This window comes from Macaca nemestrina, chromosome 7, assembly GCF_043159975.1.
Source record: "Macaca nemestrina isolate mMacNem1 chromosome 7, mMacNem.hap1, whole genome shotgun sequence".
Taxonomy (NCBI): Eukaryota; Metazoa; Chordata; class Mammalia; order Primates; family Cercopithecidae; genus Macaca; species Macaca nemestrina.
In genome coordinates, this window is record NC_092131.1 from 4,978,019 (window position 1) to 4,997,211 (window position 19,193).

At 48.7% G+C, this 19,193-nt stretch overlaps 1 protein-coding gene across 2 annotated transcripts in view; it reads right to left on the reverse strand.

Annotated features, from left to right (window-relative positions):
• Positions 1 to 13,132: 13,132 nt before the first annotated feature.
• Positions 13,133 to 19,193, reverse strand: part of LOC105467381 (REST corepressor 1) — a 135,144-nt gene continuing 129,083 nt past the window's right edge. For both annotated transcript variants that reach the window (XM_071099547.1, XM_071099546.1), the window contains one exon: positions 13,133 to 17,204. In XM_071099547.1, the coding sequence (XP_070955648.1) occupies positions 17,163 to 17,204 (42 nt within the window). In that variant the 3' untranslated portion in view covers positions 13,133 to 17,162. The remainder of the gene's footprint in view (positions 17,205 to 19,193) is intronic.

Below are 19,193 nucleotides of genomic sequence, written 5' to 3' on the forward strand. Positions count from 1 at the left end.
ATTGTGTTTTCAAGTCCTCTATCTCATTACTTACATTCTGACTGGTTTGTTTTTTGAGCCAGAATCTCGCTCTGTCACCCAGGCTGGAATGCAGTGGTGTGATCACAGCTCACTGTAGCTTCAATCTCCTGGGCTCACATGATCCTCCTGCCTCAGCCTCTGGAGTAATTGGTACTGTAGGCACAGGCTACTGCGCCTGGCTAATTATTTTCTGTAGAGATGGGGTCATGATACACTGCTCAGGCTGGTTTCGTACTCCTGAGCTTGTGATCCTCCCACCTCGGCCTCCCAAAGTGCTAGGATTATGCCTAGCCAACATACTGATTTGGATTCCTTTGGATTTACACCCAGAAGAGACTGCTAGATCATTGCGTAAGTCCTTTTTTTTTTTTTTTTTTTTTCTCTGGAGACGGAGTCTCGCTCTATCGCCCAGGCTGGAGTGCAGTGGCCGGATCTCGGCTCACTGCAAGCTCCGCCTCCCGGGTTCACGCCATTCTCCTGCCTCAGCCTCCCAAGTAGCTGGGACTACAGGCGCCCGCCACCTCGCCCGGCTAGTTTTTTTGTATTTTTTAGTAGAGACGGGGTTTCACCGTGTTAGCCAGGATGGTCTCTATCTCCTGACCTCGTGATCCGCCCGTCTCGGCCTCCCAAAGTGCTGGGATTACAGGCTTGAGCCACCGCGCCCGGCCTTTTTTTTTTTTTTTTTTTTTTTGAGACGGAGTCTCGCTGTGTCGCCCAGGCTGGAGTGCAGTGGCGCGATCTCGGCTCACTGCAAGCTCCGCCTCCCGGGTTCACGCCATTCTCCCGCCTCAGCCTCCCAAGTAGCTGAGACTACAGGCGCCCACCACCACGGCCGGCTAGTTTTTTTTTGTATTTTTAGTAGAGACGGGGTTTCACCATGTTAGCCAGGATAGTCTCGATCTCCTGACCTCGTGATCCACCCGCCTCGGCCTCCCAAAGTGCTGGGATTACAGGCTTGAGCCACCGCGCCCGGCCTTTTTTTTTTTTTTTTTTTTGAGGATTCTCCATACTGTTGTCCATATTAGTGTAACTAGTTCACATTCCCATCAACAATGTACAACGGTTCCCTTCTCTCCGCATCCTTGCCAACACTTGTTATCTTTCACATTTTGAAAAAAGTCACGCTAACAGGTGTGAGGTGATATCTCATTGTGGTTTTAATTTGCATTTCCCTAGTGATTAGTGATCCTAGGCATTTTTCCATGCACCTCTTGACTATTTGTACAGCTTCTTTTGAGAAATATCTGTTTAAGTCTTTTGTCCAGCAGATCTTACTGAGTTCATCTTCTTTAGAGGTCATCGATCTTTTTTGGATGTTTATTTTCATGTCTTCCACCAATTTCACAAAGTTTTCTGCCATTATTTCCTCAAATAATCTCTCTGCCTGCATGTCCTTCCTCTTCCCCTTATGTGACTCCCATAACACGTATGTTGGTCCACTTTATTGTGTCCCAGGGTTACCTTAGGCTCTGTTCCCTCTTCTTCAACCTTGTTTCTTCCTGTCCTCAGTTAATTATTTCCATTGTCGCATCTTCATATTCTCCTCATTCTTTTCTTGTGACTGTTCAAATCTGCCTTTGAATCTCTCTAGTGAATTTTCATTTCAGTTATTCTACTTTTAAGCCCTAGGATTGCTTTTGGTTTCTTTTTCGATTTTCTCTTTATTGATATTTCATGTTAGGCTGGGTGTGGTGGCTCACACCTATAATTCCAGCACTTTGGGAGGCTGAGACAGGCAGATCACTTGACATCAGGAGTTTGAGACCAGCCTGGCCAGCATGGTGAAATCCTGTCTCTACCAAAAAAAAAAAAAATTAGCTGGGCACGGCGGCGCATGCCTGTAGTCCCAGCTACTCAGGAGGCTGAGGTGGGAGAATCACCTGAACCCAGGAGATGGAGGTTGTAGTGAGCAGAGATCATGCCATTGCACTTCAGCCTGGGTGACAGTGACACTGTCTCAAAAAATAAAATTAAAAAAAAACATATTTCATGTTGGTCATTTGTTTTCTTGACTTTCTGTCTTCCTTTAATTCTGTTTTTTGGGGGAGGATTACGTGAGCCTGGGATTACAGGCGTGAGCCTCCACGCCCGACTGAAGGGGTGATTCTTTAAAAGGCACCAGCTCTTTAAATCCCCTGGAAGTTGTTCTAGCTTAAAGGGCAGGGCCTTGACATATGGGGGTGTGTGTGTGCATCTGCCCGCCTCAGCCTCCCAAAGTGCTAGGATGACGGGCATGAGCCACCATGCCTGGCCCCGAATTAGTAATTTTCTAATCCTGACATACTCTGTTGCATGTATTACCTGGAATTCTCCTAGAAAGAACTTTCTCCTTCAATGATTTGATTATCCTGAAACAGTACAGATAAGAAAGTTGGATACATGCCTAATATTCTCAGCTCCAATGGTGATCAATAGGTGCTTTTAAAAAAACTTGGAGGCTGAGGCAGGAGGACAGCTTGAGTTCAGGAGTTCAAGACCAGCCTGGACAACACAGCAAAATCCTGTCTCTACGAAAAAATTAAAAGAAAAAAAAATTAGCCAGGTGTGATTTGTGCCTGTAAGTCTCAGCTACTTGGGAGGCTGAGGTGGGAGGACTGCTTGAGCCCAAGAGGTTGAGGCTGCAGTGAGCTGTGATTACACCGCTGCACTCCAACCTGGGCAACAGAGCAAGACCCTATCTCACACACAAAAAAATTAAAAATTAGCCACTCATGGTGGCATGTGCCTGTACTTCCAGTTACTCACAGGGGGGTTAGCAGGGGAACTGAAGTGGGAGGATCACTTAAGCCGGGAGGTCTAGGCTGTAGTGAACCATGATCGCACCACTGCACTCCAGCCTGGGCAACACAGTGAGACCCTGACTCAAATAAAACTTTTTTAGTCTGGGTGTGGGTGGTTCACGCCTGTAATCCCAGCACTTTGGGAGGCCAAGGTGGACGGATCACGAGGTCAAGAGATCGAGACCATCCTGGCCAACATGGTGAAACTCCATCTCTACTAAAAATACAAATATTAGCCGGGCGTGGTGGCGCACGCCTGTAGTCCCAGCTACTCGGAGGCTGAGGCAGGAGAATCGCTTGAACCCAGAAGGCGGAGGTTGCAGTGAGCTGAGATCCCACCACTGCACTCCAGCCTGGTGACAGAGTGAGACTCCATCTCAAAAGAAAAAAAACATTTAAAAAAACTATCATTATGAATTTTTATATTCTTGTCTTTGCTGTTTTCATCAATGTCCTTTTTTTTAATAGGCCAGTAGGAGGCCCTTTAGTTTGGCTCCCAAGTCCTTTGGACGTGACCCCATTATTTTGGGTGCTTCTTTGGTCTCTGGCACCAGATTCCCAGGCTCCTCTTGTATACTTCCTTCCTCCCATAGCAAAATCCAGTCACTTCTCCAAAGAACCTGGTTCTTTTCCGTGGGAAATGGCATTCAGAGACCACGATCTGGCTTTGGGGTGGGGAGATGGAAAGGTGCAGGTCACGGTGCCCCAGCCTGGGACCTGCCAGCCTCTGCCTTCACGTGGCACATCCAGGGCCTACCTTCTCACTGTTGAAAGCCTCGGACCACCATTGAGTGGTAAAGCTTGGCTCATGGATGGATCATGACCCCTAGCAGGCTGGGCTCGGCATCTCTGGAAGTCAGATCAATCGCCAACAAAGCCTTCCTGGACTCTACCCAGAGAAGGATTCTCTGGGCTAGGGTGGGGTAAGGCCTGGGGTTACCTCCTGGCCCATCCCAGCACCCCAGGCTTGAATGGTGGCACAGCCAACTAATCCAATCATAGGAAACCTGCTGCTACCTTCCCTGCGTGGATGTTTCCATTTCTCTGTCTCCGGACTGGAATTCAGGATTCTTCAGGGCCAGGATCTCAAGCTTTTTTACAGGGTAACAGAGTTTTCAGAAACAAGAGCAGGCAGGCCCTAAAGCTCATGTCAAGCCTGTGAAGGTTCCATTGATCAAAACAAGTCTATGACTCAGCCCAGAGTTGGGGGGTAAGGGACAACACAAGGCAAGGACACTCAGAGGCATGATTCCTGGGGACCAGCACTGTCAGTCTTTCTGAGAAAGGTGATCAGCGTGAAGCGGTCATTAGAGCCACCCCTGCAATCAGGGCCAGGCAAGGGCAGAATCCTGCTGTGGAGGCTGTGCAGTGGCACACAGACCTGCTGCAGGCCCTGGCCTCGCGGTGCTGATGGGCACTCTGTGGGCACCCACAAGGTCTTCAACTCGGTGCTGCAGGCCCTGGCCTCATGGCACTGATGGCCAGTACTCCGTGGGCACCCATGAGGCCTTTGACTCAGTGGCCGAGGGCTGCAGAGGAGCCTGGACTCACACTCCAGGAAGAGGCTGGTGGGGTCAATCTCAATGGCTAGGCAGCGTGTCAACAAGGGCCAGAAAAAGCTCAAGGTGGGGAAGTGCCAACAGGTCCACTTCGGACAGCCTGGGGTCACCCCTGGGAACCACCCGGGATTTGGGAAAGGTGCTCTGCTAGAAGCAGGAAAGCTGAAGCACACCTACTGTACCCCAGTGATGAGAGGAAATCCAGGTTTGTAAGGGATGTTCCCCTGTGGGACACCCCACAGCCAGTCCCATCGACAGGACATCCCTGCAGTGGTCCTCAGGGTCTGTGACCCAAGACCCAAGGGGCTGTACTCACTGTAGCTGGCCGTGGGGAAGTTCAGGACAGGCTCGGCTACGGGCTGTAGCCCAGCTGAAGGGGTCCACCTCCCCTCCACTTACCAGCGGCCCTTGGAAGCCAAGCTCGGTGGAGGAGTTCTGTCTCACAGTCAGCCCACCTGGCTCCCTCCTCCATGTAGCAGCTGAGTGACTCTGAGCAACTCACTTGATTGACTCTCTGACCTCAGTTCCCTCCTCTGAGAAGTGGCAGCCTGACAGCACAGAGCAATCCCAGCCCCAGGATAGCAATGGCCTGGGCCTAGACTTGTGGGTGCAGGAAGAAAACGGCGTGTTAGTGTGATTGATGTTGAACAAACCGGTTATGAACAGTGCCTGTAAGTTATAAATGAATACACACAGGCAGGGCGTGGTGGCTCACACCTGTAATTCCAGCACTTTGGGAGGCCGAGGCAGGCGGATTGTGAGGTCAAGATATCGAGACCATCCTGGCCAACATGGTGAAACCCTGTCTCTACTAAAAATACAAAAAGTAGCCGGGCGTGGTAGCCCGCGCCTGTAATCCCAGCTACTCGGGAGGCTGAGGCAGGAGAACTGCTTGAACTCGGGAGGTGGAGGGAGCAGTGAGCTGAGATCGCGCCACTGCACTCCAGCCTGGTGACAGCGAGACTCTGTCTCAAAATAAATAAATAAATAAATAAATAAATAAAATATATGAATATACACACTAACAGTGCAGTATGGGCTAAGAGTATGCCACTTCCATCCTGGCTAACACGGTGAAACCCCATCTCTACTAAAAAGACAAAAAATTAGCCGGGCGTGGTGGCGGGCGCCTGTAGTCCCAGCTACTCAGGAGGCTGAGCTTGCAGTGAGCCGAGATTGCGCCACTGCACTCCAGCCTGGGCGACAGAGAGAGACTCCGTCTCAAACTGAAAAAAGGGCATGCCACTAAAGACACCTGCGGCTCACTCACTGTCTCGGGGGTGAGATGGGAGGTGCGAGTTTTAGAAGAGAAAGCAAGGGTTTTTCTTGAAGGCCAGTGAGCTGCGGAAAGCTCAGGTCTTACCCTCCCCACGGAGGTGCTAGCAACACACCCCAAAGACCTGTCTTCAGAATGAGTGGACTGACCGTTTATCCAGCCTCTATTCCATGCCAGGCAACTGGGGCAGACTGAAGCCTTTATGCACACTGCTTGGTTTAAGCTCACTAGCCTTTAAAATGTTCATTATCAGGCAGGCGCAGTAGCTCATGCCGGTAATCCCAGCACTTTCGGAGGCCGAGGTGGGCGAACCTGAAGTCAGAGTTCCAAACCAGCCTGGCTCACATGGTGAAACCGTATCTCTACTACAAATACAAAAAAATTAGCCAGGCGTGGTAGCGGGTGCCTGTAATCTCAGCTACTTGGGAGGCTGAGGCAGGAGAATCACTTGAACGTGGGAGGTAGAGGTTGCAGTGAGCTGAGATGGTCCAGCCTGGGCGACAGAGTGAGACTGTCTCAAAAAAATGAAAAGAAAAGAAAAGAAATAAATTGCTATCTCTAGAGGCAGAAATAATGAAAAAGAAAAGAAATGCCCATTATCCTTGCTCTGTATGTGAGGCGACAGGCCTAGAGAAGTTAAGGGCATGAACGAGATCAAAAAAGATTTCAGAGTGGAGCGAGGACTTGAGTCAGCATCCGAGAGAGTGACAGAGGCTGTAAGGGGAGGTGCAGTTTCAGGTGCTTCTGGCCCACCTCTGGCACTTGCCAGTTGCGTGATGTGGACAAGACATGTTTCTCTAAGTCTTGGCTTCCCCTTCTATAGAACAGAGATAATGACAGTCCCTACTTGTGAGGTTGTCATAAAGATTAAATAATGTAATGCATGGTCCTTAGGGGCAAAGCAATCACCAATAAATCAAGTAATTATTACTAAAAAACACACAAATAATTTGCTATATAGCAAAAGACACACTTTATATACTTATTTAGTTTTTTGAGACAGGGTCCTGCTCTGTCGCCCAGGCTGGAGTGCAACCTCTGCCTTTTAGGTTCAAGCATTTTTTGTGCCTCAGCCTCCCAAGTAGCTGGGATTACAGGCACCTGCCACCAAGCCCGGCTAATTTTTGTATTTTTAGTAGAGACAGGGTTTCACTATGCTGACCAGGCTGGTCTCAAACTCCTGGCCTCCAGTGAACCACCCACCCCAGCCTCTCAAATGCTTGGATTACAAGGGTGAGCCACCGTGCCCAGGGCCTATATATTTATTTTTTGAGACAGGGTCTCACTGTGTTGCCCAGGCTGGAGAGCAGTGGTATGATCATAGCTCACTGCAGCCTTCACCTCCTGGACTCAAGCAACCCTCCTACCTGAGACTCCAGAGTAGCTGAGAGTACTATGGCGCCCTGCCAGTGTAAGACCCACTTGTTGCTAAATTTATTCATTGAAGTGCCATGAGCCATACTCCAAATAATTGTTATGCAAAGTCTCGGCAGGAGGGACAGGAGGCCCCTCCTTGGGGCTGAGTGCTGGCAAAGAGTGGTTAGGGGACACGAGCTGCTCTTGGACAACAGAAATGTCCAGTCTGCCCAGAGCTGAGGACAAGGAATTTCACAGGCAAACTGAAGTTGTTAGCACAAGTCAGAAAGCTCAGCCTGCATCCTGTCATCTGTTCCTTGGCCAAATCTCTCCCAAACTGGCCAACAGGGACGGCCTGGGGAGGAAGTCCTGGGGGCAGGAAGTGCTGCGGGCCCTCAAAGCATCCCTGCCTCAATCTGCGGTGCCCGCGGTGGAATTCGGCCAAGTCTTTCCTGCAGCCACAAAAACTCACTAGGCACCTGCCATGAGCAGGGCACCAGGTTGGTGCACAAATCACCAGAGGACCACACAAAATTCCTTTTTTTTTTTCGAGACAAGAATTTCGCTCTGTCGCCCGGGCTGGAATGCAGTGGTGCAATCTCGGCTCACTGCAAGCTCCGCCTCCCATGTTCACGCCATTCTCCTGCCTCAGCCTCCCGAGTAGCTGGGACTACAGGCGCTCGTCACCGTGCCTGGCTAATTTTTTGTATTTTCTTTCTTTTTTTTTTGAGACGGAGTCTCGCTCTGTCGCCCAGGCTGGAGTGCAGTGGCCGGATCTCAGCTCACTGCAAGCTCCGCCTCCCGGGTTCACACCATTCTCCTGCCTCAGCCTCCCGAGTAGCTGGGACTACAGGCGCCCGCCACTTCGCCCGGCTAGTTTTGTGTATTTTTAGTAGAGACGGGGTTTCACCGTGTTAGCCAGGATGGTCTCGATCTCCTGACCTCGTGATCTGCCCGCCTTGGCCTCCCAAAGTGCTGGGATTACAGGCGTGAGCCACCGCGCCCGGCCTGAACCACATTAAAATTCTAATACCCTCCATTGACAAGAAGCAAACAGCTGACTTGACTGCAAGGGGCCGGCTCCTGTGCTGCCACTCACCCTTGCTCAGGTGAGCTGCTGTCCTTATTCAACTGTCCCTTCCTCCCGGACACCTTCCGCATGACTGCGCAGGCGGGACCATCCCTTCCTGCTTCTAGTGTAGTTGTGAGCAGCGCTCCCTGCCCCATCTTGGCAGGAAGGTGTCTTCAGCTTGTCCAGGCCAGAACTCGGTCAATTTCCTCACAGGTATCAGCCAGCCAACTCCCCACTAAGGAGGGTGGACGGTAAGAAGGGCACCAAAGAATGCAGGGAGATGGAGGACCTAGAATTTGACATTCAACCTCATTTAAAATCTATAGCCAGGTGCAGTGGCTCATGCCTGTAATCCCCAACACTTTGGAAGGCTGAGGTGGGCAGATCACTTGAGGTGAGGAGTTCAAGACCAGGCTGGGCAACATGGTGAAACCCCGTCTCTACTAAAAATACAAAATTAGCCAGGTGTGGTGGCACGTGCCTATAATCCCAGCTACTCAGGAGGCTGAGGCATGAGAATCACTTGAACCTGAGAGGTGGGGGTTGCGGTGAGCCAAGATCAGGCCACTGCACTCCAGCCTGGACGACAGAGCGAGACCCTGTCTCAAAACAAACAAACAAAAATCTATAATCACCAGGCCTTCAGATTTGAATGTTTCTTCCCCTAGTCCTTTGGCAATAAATATCTAAGTAGCAGATAGCTCAATAAGCAAGAAAAGGGCCCAGAAAGCCCCAAGCCTCAGCTAATTCCTCTCTGGACATGCAGGAATTGGCAGCTGGGAACCCCACTCTCTGGGAGTCACTCATAAGCCATAGCAGGGCCTTTGATCCCTAAGCACAGAGCCAGCAGGCGTTTAATTTTCCTCCGCAATGCACCCGATTTCTCTGTTCCATTACTACACATCTGTGTGCCTGTTATTCCCAGCTGTGGGGAACTAGATGAGCACAACAGTGCTGACCTCAAAGAACTCAATCTAGTGAGCCCAACAGCTTATCAAACACCTCAGATCAAAATGTGCAATTATCACAGCGTTAGGAAGGGCGTGGGGCGACAAGTGCCCTTGTTCACGCAGACAGAAGGAGAAACTGATACAACTGCTCTGGAAGGCCAGTGAGTGGTACATATCAAAAGGAAAAATGAACCAGATTTTTTCATCCAGAGATTCTATTTATCCTACAACTACACTGGCACATAGGTGAAGCGACACGTGATTTCCATTCTGCTGTTTTACAAAGGATACTTCAGTTGCCTGTCAATTGACGACGGTTTCCATAAATAATTGCCACCATAAATGGAATACCATGAAGCCAATACAAAGGAACGAAGCAGCTTTATTTTTAATTTTTAATTTTTTGAGGCACAGTCTCTCTCTGTCACCGAGGCTGCAGTGCAGTGGCGCGATTTAGGCTCACTGCAACCTCCACCTCCTGGGTTCAAGTGATTCTCCTGCCTCAGCCTCTCAAGTGGCTGGGATTACAGGCGCGCACTGTGACCACACCCAGCGATTTGTGTGTGTGTGTGTGTAGTTTTAGTAGAGATGGGGTTTCACCATGTTGGCCAGGCTGGTCTCAAACTCCTGACCTCAGGTAATCCACCTGCCTTGGCCTCCCAAAATGCTGGGACTACAGGTGTGATCCACCGCGCCCGGCCCAAACTGATTTTAGACATATGTGCTGATGCAGGAAGGCTGAGAAGACTATCAGTGTGTCAGGTGGGCGAAGCTAGTGTACAGAGTGTGCCATCTATGTGTTTGCACACATGCATGCCTGCAAATGTATGATCATCCCTTGAGGGATACGCAAGGAACAGGCAGCAATGGCTGCCTATGGAGAGAACTGGGTGGTCAGAGGACAGGGATGAGAAACTCATGTTTCACGTAGGCCTTTTATACCAGGAACATTAGTTACCTATTTTTAAAATAAGAATTTAAAATCACTTCATTACACTTAGCACAAAGAGATTAGCACAGAATGAGACTTAAGTTGTAGAAGCCCCGAGAATCAGTCCCCCTGCAGTAGGTGGGGGAAGGGGTTCGTCAGGACCAGAGATGGACAGGATGCATGACTGGGCCCGGGGCAGGCCCAGCCCCTGAAGTCAGGTTACAGGGCCTTAGGGCGGAATGAAGGGCTGTGCATTTTTTGGGAGACAGATGCAATGCTTTCCGCTTTCCCCACGAGATTAGGTGGGGAGTGGGAGAGAAAAGGCAAGAGGAATGGTGGGGATTAGGGGTAGGTTAGGAGGCCCCGGCACCCCCTCAGGTAGGAGGGAGGACTTGTGCTATCCTTGGCGGTAGTGATGAATCAAAGTGCTTCTAGCTTGGTGACCAGACACACAGCAGTGCTACACACCAAAGAGGTTGCAGAAACAGGTGCAGGGGAAAAGGGTCTTAGTCTCAGACTGTGTGTAATTTGGAGGCACTGATGGACATGGGAGTGGAGTGGTCCAGTGGCAGCTGAGCTCTGGGCACAGGGCTTTAGGTGTGAGCGCTGTAGAGTCCACAGGTGCTGACGGAGCACCCAGGCAGTGGGGAAATGGCAAAGGGAGGGCGAGCTGGCAGAGCTGGCAGGCAAGCGGATGCTTCAAGGCCTGTGACTGTGCTCCTGCTTCTGGGACAACAGGAAAGTGTACTTGGGGAGCTTTCTTGGGGGATGGGTTCCATTCAGCCCAGAACCAAAGAATTGGCCGGGCGCAGTGGCTCACTCCTGTAATCCCAACACTTTGGGAGGCCAAGGCGGGTGGACCACCTGAGGTCAGGAGTTTGAGACCAGCCTGGCCAACACTGTGAAACCCCATCTCTACTAAAAATACAAAAATTAGCTGGGCATGGTGGCGCACACCTGTAATCCCAGCTACTTAGGAGGCTGGGACAGGAGAATCGCTTGAACCCGGGAGGTGGAGGCTGCAGAGCAGAGATCACGCCACTGCACTCCAGCCTGAGCAACAGAGCAAGATTCAATTTCATAAAAAAAAAAAAAAGAAAAGAAAAAGAAAAAAGACCCCAAAACAAAGAATAAGTCAGGGTCATCCATGAGCTAGTCTGGGTCCAAATGTTGCCCCAAGTACGGCCTCTCATCTGTTGAAAAGGCAAGCAATTTGCCAGGAGCCTCACACACCCGTCAGCGCCAAGAGTCAGTGCCTAGCATGTGCTTGCAGTGTGGGAAGCACGGTGCTTGGGGGCTGCAGGGAAGGGACTGCTGAGAGCCGGCACCTGCCTCCAAGCAGTGCAGCTGCTCCCCGTTTGGCGTGGGCGCCACCATGGCCTTTCCAGCAGTGTCAGCACCAAGTGCTCTCAAGATCTCTCCCTCCCATAAGCTGAAAGGCTGGGACAGGCCCGGCAGGGATCTCACCAGGCCTCTCCAAGCCTTGGGATTCTCACTTTGGTGCTATCTTGGCCTAGATTCCACCCAAAAGCAAGCCTGAGATGAGGCTTTGTGGATAAATGGTTTGCTTTTGAAACCAATCCCAGGCAACAGAAATACGGGGACAGAAAAAGTGAGGCAGGGAAGGAGAATCAGTCCTAGACCATGTCTGAGCTGGTCTCTGCAGGGGGCTGCTGAGGGGGAGCCACTCTCTGTGGCTGCCTTTCCCAGATTACCCAGAGCTGCCCCTGGGGATGGAACTCCCTGCTACTTCCAGGCTGCTATTCCTGAGCTCCCCTAGGTCGCCGACCTCAGGGTGCTGCAGTCACACCTGTCTGAAGCTGGGGCTGTGGGGAGGGCCAAGATCGCGGGAAGCGAGGCACAGAGGCGCCTCATCTACACCTGTATACAGGTGTTTTTCCCCCCCCAGTCCGAGAAAGGGGGACTGAAGCCAGGGCCTCCATGCGTCCCTGATTCGGGACTCACAGCCTGCCTGCTATCCCTTCCTATCCTGTGCCCTTGCATGCGCTCAGGTTAGACCAGTCCCTTCATTGCTCCCTCTTCCCAGCCTCAGCCATCACCCGGGGTTCTTTTAAGTCAATAACGGCCAAGTCCAATGGCTCCACCTTCAGTGCCCATCCTAGCAGATGTCGAGCAGCATCTTGGCAGGGGGCCACCTTGGCCTCAACCTTCCTCCTCTCTGTCCTTGGCATTCATTTCCTCTTGTTCTAGACCACAAGCCACCTTCACAAATCACAGCAGAGGTCTCAACACTCTTGGCCTCCGCCCCTAGGTGCCACCCTCACCCAAGGAGACTCTCCCCTTTCCACAGGCTCAGCTCCAGGACAGGCACTCTCTAAATTAGACGCAAGGCGGCTGCGACCTCCCTCCCAGACCCGCCTGCAGCTGCGGCTCTAACTTGTTGTGGTGCTGACTGTTGTCACCTGGAGGATATGTGCAGTGTCCTCCACTAGACTGTCAACGCTGGGAAGGCTGGACCCCGTCACCCTTCTACAACCCTCCTACACTGTGCAGTCACACACAGGAGCGCCACCTGCCTGGACCTAGAGATTGGATTTCTATAGAAGTTACCTAGTGAGCAGGCTCAGTGGCAACAATGGATAGTGCACTGGACTTCTAGCCTAAATCTACAGTAGTTATCTAACCAAACCCTACAAACCAGCTAATAAAGGGAAGACCACGAGACCACAGCCACCGCCAGCTTCTTCATGCTCCTCAGGAAACCACCGGCACTGGTGCGCATGCACTCTTGGCTGAACAGAGGCCACAGAGGCAGTGATCTTGCCTCTGCACTGCCACCATCCCGCCTCCAGGGATCAGGCCAAAACCCTGGTCAGGCTGAAAAAAGAAAATCCATCCACGGGGGGAAAAGGTCTCCTACTGAACCCTTGCATTTAAGCCCACAGCTATCACAAACTTTATGAATTCATGTGCTTCAACTTGATTCCAACTATCAAAGTATCATATATAAAAAAAAATGTAGGTTCAGGTAGAGCAAAAGGTTAAGAACAAAAGGCATCCCTGGTGGTATTTCCACAGGGTCTGATTTGGAGGAAATTATACATTTGGAAACCCCAAGGCTCACTCAAAAGGAGAGAAAGAACTCCACTTTGTTACAGGGTAGGCTACTGCTTTGATGGAGCGTGGGGTGCAGAAAATGCTTTCATTTCATATTTTATTACATCAATGGCTTGAAATTTTTTTATTTAACCTCAGCAAATATTGGAAATAGAAAAATGAATTCTGCAGAATTTCACAAATAAATTTTCCAATTTCCACTAACAAATGTTATCATTCAATGGCTAAGCAGTTATAATGCTATGAACATTCACCACAATGAATGTGCTGAAATAGAAAACAGGCAGAGAGACATTAAAATATTACTTACAACAGCATTATTACAACATGTTTTCTTTAAAATTCCAACGTGGATTTTATCACTTCAAAAGATATACAGCATTTCCATTATATTTGCAAACTTAACCTTATACATCTTTTAAAATCTTGAAAATTTTTAAGCTGTCTAAAAAGCACTTAGCAAAGTCGATAAGTCTACATAATGGAATACTATCCACCCCAGTATAAATTTCGTTTTAGGAGAAGGTGGCTGTAAACACTCATCATCACACAACATGCATAGCCTCTGCTGACCTTCCTTCTTCGGAATGCGACGTCGCTGCAATTGTGCTTTACTACAGGTAAGAGAAGCTGCAGAGATTCAGGGACTGGCAGAAAGAGCATCACACAGGACCACTAGATTTAGGTGACTAGCTACCTGGAGTTCATCTGAGGAAAGTTGCACTTGACACTAGAAGCTTGAATCCTGGATCATTCGGTTTAGAAACAGGATAGACGAGAGAGAAAAAGAGGCCCTAGTTGGAGCTGGCTCCATCTTTCCTTAGCTCACATAAAAGCAGGGATCCAGTTAGCATAATGCACTGTTTGGCTTATTTTTGGTGTGCAACTATACCAATAGTACGTCTGATATTTAGAATGACAAAAATAGGGTATAGCTGAAATTTAAAGTGACAATGAGCACACTTAATAGTGGTCTGTGGTATTTGAGGAAACTTTAGATGAACAGAAAACCACCGCTTAATGAGTCCACCACAGTCAACTTTTACAACCCAACTACCTTTTCATTTTTGTTTTGTGTGTTGAATAGAGGTTTGTGAGCATCAAAAGGTCTTACAGGTTAAAAACGATCAAAAACCATTTTGAGGAAGTGGCGTCTCCACAAACACTGTACACCCAGACAACGTGGCATTTGTGTTACACGAGCACCCGACTGTGTGCCAACACTAATGTAATCAGCACAGCTGGGGCGTGGTTCCTTCCCAGTTAAAAGAGCTATATTACAGAGTGGATCACTGTTGCAGACCAGTCAACACAATATTCAAGTAACAAGGTGTTTAAATGGGTAAGTGAAAAAAATTTTACCTAACACTTTACACATCTACATAAAATTAAATAAAACAAACTTTTAATGCATATGCAATACAATTTATATCTTTTAGGATTTCTAAACTAAAAGTTAAACTATTATTTGCATCAATGATACTATATTTTGCACAATAACTTATACTTAGGAGAAAGTTTTCCACAAAAATATATATAATTATGACATTCACATTGATAATTTTTAAGAAGACAAAGCTTAAGTGAACATTCCATCTGAAGCAGTTATCACACCCCAAACCCTACCTGCCAATGCACCTAATTCTTGATATGTTAAAAAGTCTTCATATAAATAAGATGAAACCACTTTGCTTTTAAAGCTGAGTGATCTCTTACATTTACATCATTGCAAAGACGGTGTAATGAAAACAGTTGAAAACACAGTGCTATCTTACGCGGGAAAGCACAACAAAGGCAGTCAAGGACAGCTCCCATTTTCCCCTCTGTCAAGTCAAAATGACATGCCCCTTCCTCTCTGGGAGAAAGCCCAGTTCAGTTGCTGTGATCACAAGTGATTCTTCAGGGCTGGAGGCCATTCAGTGCCAGGAACCCAGTAAAGGGATAGTGCAGAATACAGATCAAGGCCTGGCACTGCTGGTCGGCTTGCCACGCTATATAAGAATCAGCATCAAGCTTCCAAGCACTGCCAGGAGGGACCAGGCTATTTTCCTTAAGAGAGATACAGACAGACCTATTGGCAGGGTGAGAAACATACTGCAGCAACTGCCTACTGCTTCTGTTAGCAAGAAGGAGGTCTTGAGGGAAGCAAGGAGAACCTAAAGCTTCAGCTCATACCTTAGTGTCCCCTTTACGCAATGTGCAAACTTAGGCTGACTCCTTCCCATGCTTCTCCCGCCGCCCTCGGTGTACACAGCAGGCTTACGGTGAAAAGAAGCCCCTCCCTCATCACTAGTGTCATTTTGCTAACCCTGTCTCCACACAGCAGCGGCAATCCGGGACTCCTCTGATGCTTCCCAGGCTTTTACGTGACCAACACACACCTGGCACGGGAACGAGATGATGAAGGGCGGGCAAGTCCCATTGAACTTCCCTTTTGAAGGACCTTTCTCCAGACTATACTAAAAAAAATTTGCAATTCCAAAAAACCTAGGCTTCTAGCTGACCCTCTTTCTAAAGAGATAATCAGCTGATTTCAACAACAACAACAAAAAACAAGGTGCTTGGGAGTCAAAACATATCAAATTTTAATTGCATATTTTAAATTCTTAAGAATTCTGTTTATGCCTTAAAGCATCTGCATTTTTTTGGTATTGAAAGCAGAAAAAAAAATATCCAAACGATGCAAATAACAACAACAAAAGCAACTTCAGCGTATTTAGTGCAGTCTGAATGGCCGTGGGGTGGGAACAGGGTATGTTAGAATGCAGTCTGTCTGCTCCTCAACCCTCAGCAGGCCCAAGGTCTGGTAAGATAACAAAAGTGATTCTGGAAGTCTCAAGATGTTTATTAGAAATTTTTACTTGTTCCCAGTCCAACCAAAAGGCATTACAGACCACTTTGTAGGTTATTTCTTTTCATCTCAGTCTCACTAGACCAATACATTGATCACTTCTCTGTCCTGTACTCTGATATGAAAAGAGAGTGGATGGTGTTTGTGTAATCACATCAGCACATGAAGGACACAAACTGACATACAGTGTGCCACTTAAAGGTCCAGGCACACCGAGAGAACGTGGAACAACGTGCAGCTTTCATAAACCAGCGCCAGCTACCCTAATATCCTGACATTTAAAATCTGCACTGTCAGAATCTGCAGCAAGCTCTCCCCTGTCTCCTAATCTCAGTGATGTCATCTTTGGCTAGCAAATAACTTGAAAGAAGAAATAAGACACTAAAAGAGAAAAGGGATTGATACCATGGTTGCCAAAAGGAGAAGGCACCAATTCCAAATGTACAAGCACCAGGTACAGTGATGTGGGCGGAACCTCTTGGAGGTGGGGGGTGGGGGTGGGGGTGGGGGGGCAGGAAAAGATGGGGTGGCACCCACCCTGGGGTCACAATGCTGAGAAGTTGAAGGCAGAAAGCATTGAGGTCCACATTCCCTTTAAGCTACAGTGTCCGATGACAGTTGCAGTAAATGAGCTTTGTGACACTTGGGAAGGGAGAAGGGAGAGGTTTAAGCCAACTCAATTTATAAACCATACCTATACCCCATGTTTAGGGAAATGTGAGCTGCATCAGGATGCTTGGCATGATAAAGGTTATGATGCAGTCCGGCAATATATATTGATTTCCAAAAAAGCATATTATCACTTAGGTGGTTGTCTCAGAAAAGAAAAAGACAAACTTTCTAGAAGGCCAACAGGGTCGCGGTTACTCTGAAAATTACTCTATGCACAAAGTAGAAATTGCAGGCCATGCAGGAACAGAGTCGGGCCTTCCAAGGAGACTGCCTGCTCTGAAGCTGCTGACTGGGAAGAGCTGCCATTGGTGGGGCTCGGGGGCTCCGGCGGGGGAGGCGGTTCCCAGAGTCACAAGAGATGTGCAGGCCATGAGATTTCCCCAGCACGTGGGCAGAGTGTGAGATGCAGTGGAGCTCTCTGGGAAGTGGCGCCAACATGGAGGAACGAGCAAAGAATTAAGGCAGATGGAGCACAGGACTGGAAGTATATGCCTTTTTTGGTAATAGCTGCTTGTCCAGAGAGATGTGATGCAGATGGCTAGGTGATGTCTCATAATACCTGATATCCCGGATAACACAGTAGTCCACACCAAGTGTCCAAAGCCACCAGAGTTTCTCAGGAGGCAGACGCATATCTGACATCCAGAACAGAAGGAGCCTGAGGCCAAGAGAAAGAAAAAAAAGGATCAAAGAGGAGGTAAACAACACAAGCTGCTATCTCCAGTGTACTAAAAAGAGAAGGTAGCCAGCACACCTGCAGAGCAAATACCCAGTTTTTTTTTTTTTTTTTTTTTTTTTTTGAGACAGGTCTCACTATGTCGCCCAGGCTGGAGTGCAGTGGTGCCATCTCGGCTCACTGCAACCTCCACCTCCCAGGTCAAGCAATTCTTCTGCCTCAGCCTCCCAAGTAGCTGGAACTACAGGCACCCGCCTCCACGCCCAGCTAATTTTTGTATTTTTAGTAGAGGCAGGGTTTCATCATGTTGGCCAGACTGGTCTCGAACTCCTGACCTCATGATCTGCCTGCCTCGGCCTCCCAAAGTTCTGGGATTACAGGTGTGAGTCACCGCAACCAGCGCACCATGTTCTTAAGGGCAGGGCAAGTGTGTGGCCTCTCCAGCGAGACGTCTTGGGCTCAAACCCTGGCCCTCCCACTTTCTAGATTTGTGCAAACAAGTTATCAGTCTTTTTGAGCTTCAGTTTCTTCACATGAAGAAGATATATAGTGATAATACCTACTTCACCAGGATTAAATTTAAGTGCCTGAAAATGGCCTGGCACAGTGGCTCATGCCTGTAATCCTAGCACTTTGGGAGGCTGAGGCAGGTGGATCATTTGAGGCCAGGAATTTGAGACCAGCCTTGCCAACAAGGTAAAACCTTGTCTCTACTGAAAAGAAATATTGGTTGGGTGAGGTGGCGCACACCTGTAGTCCCAGCCAGGCACGAGAATCATGGGCTCGAGAGGTGGAGGTTGCAGTGAGCTAAGATCGTACCATTGCACTCCACTTGCTCTGGGCAACAGAGCAAGACTCTGTCCCAAAAACACAAATGAACAAAAAACCCTGAAAAGGACATATGAGCACAGTGGCAGCCCTAACTCCTCTCACTGGCTTGAGGGCATGCTGTGGCACCCAGCCCATTCAGCGCCCAGCCACTGGTTCCAGAAGGGATACAGGAGCCCATACCATCTCAGGATCTTCTTTAAAAGCTATGAGGCATTTCCTAACTCCCCTCTCCCATTTTTTAAAACTGACTCCCAGACCCAAACCTAAAGGTTGCATAACATCTTACTGCTCTCTGCCACGCTCATGGTATCTTATTGCTAGAGAAACAACTGGGCTATGTGTCCAAAATCTCAAAGTGATTGTTCCTTCAGTTAAAAATTATACAATTTACAAGAACTGTTCTTAGATAAATGAGGAGATTTCTCCTCACTGGTAACAGACTCAATCATTTTGTAATTTTAAGTGACATCTTTCTTTCCATCCCATGGGACCCTTTCTTCAATGTAAGGTTGGCTGTGACACCGTCCCCAACCCACCCTTGTCCACATCAAATAACTACCAATTTCAAAAGCTCAAAATACTTGGGCTACCTACCCACCTCTAAGACCTAAAGGAAATAATCTACAACTGACAGACCATTCTGTTACTAGAAATTCTAGGAATTATCATGTTCTCCCTGTGGCTTCTGTATAATACATAAAACCTGAGGCAGAGGGGACAGGCAGGACACCAGCAGACATCTTTCTCAGCTGCTGGACTCTACAGGACAAATAAAAAGGTGAAATCACACACACCCCAAGTTCTGCGGACTCACCAGACACACAAGTAAGCCAGCATTCTAACAATTTCCCTTAGGCCCTTGGACACAGAGAAGCAGCTGGTCACTAGATTAATTTCCTTCTGCAAACTAACATATGGAGAACAGAAAACCAGGTGGTGGCAGGGCAGGGCTGGCACTACAAGAAGCAGAAAAAGAAAGAAACTCAAGAAATAGGCCGGGGGAGGTGGCTCACGCCTGTTATCCCAGCACTTTGGGAGGCAGAGGCTGGCGGATCACTTGAGATCAGGAGTTTGAAACCAGCCTGGTCAACATGGCGAAACCCCATCTCTACTAAAAATACAAAAATTAGCCAGGCGTGA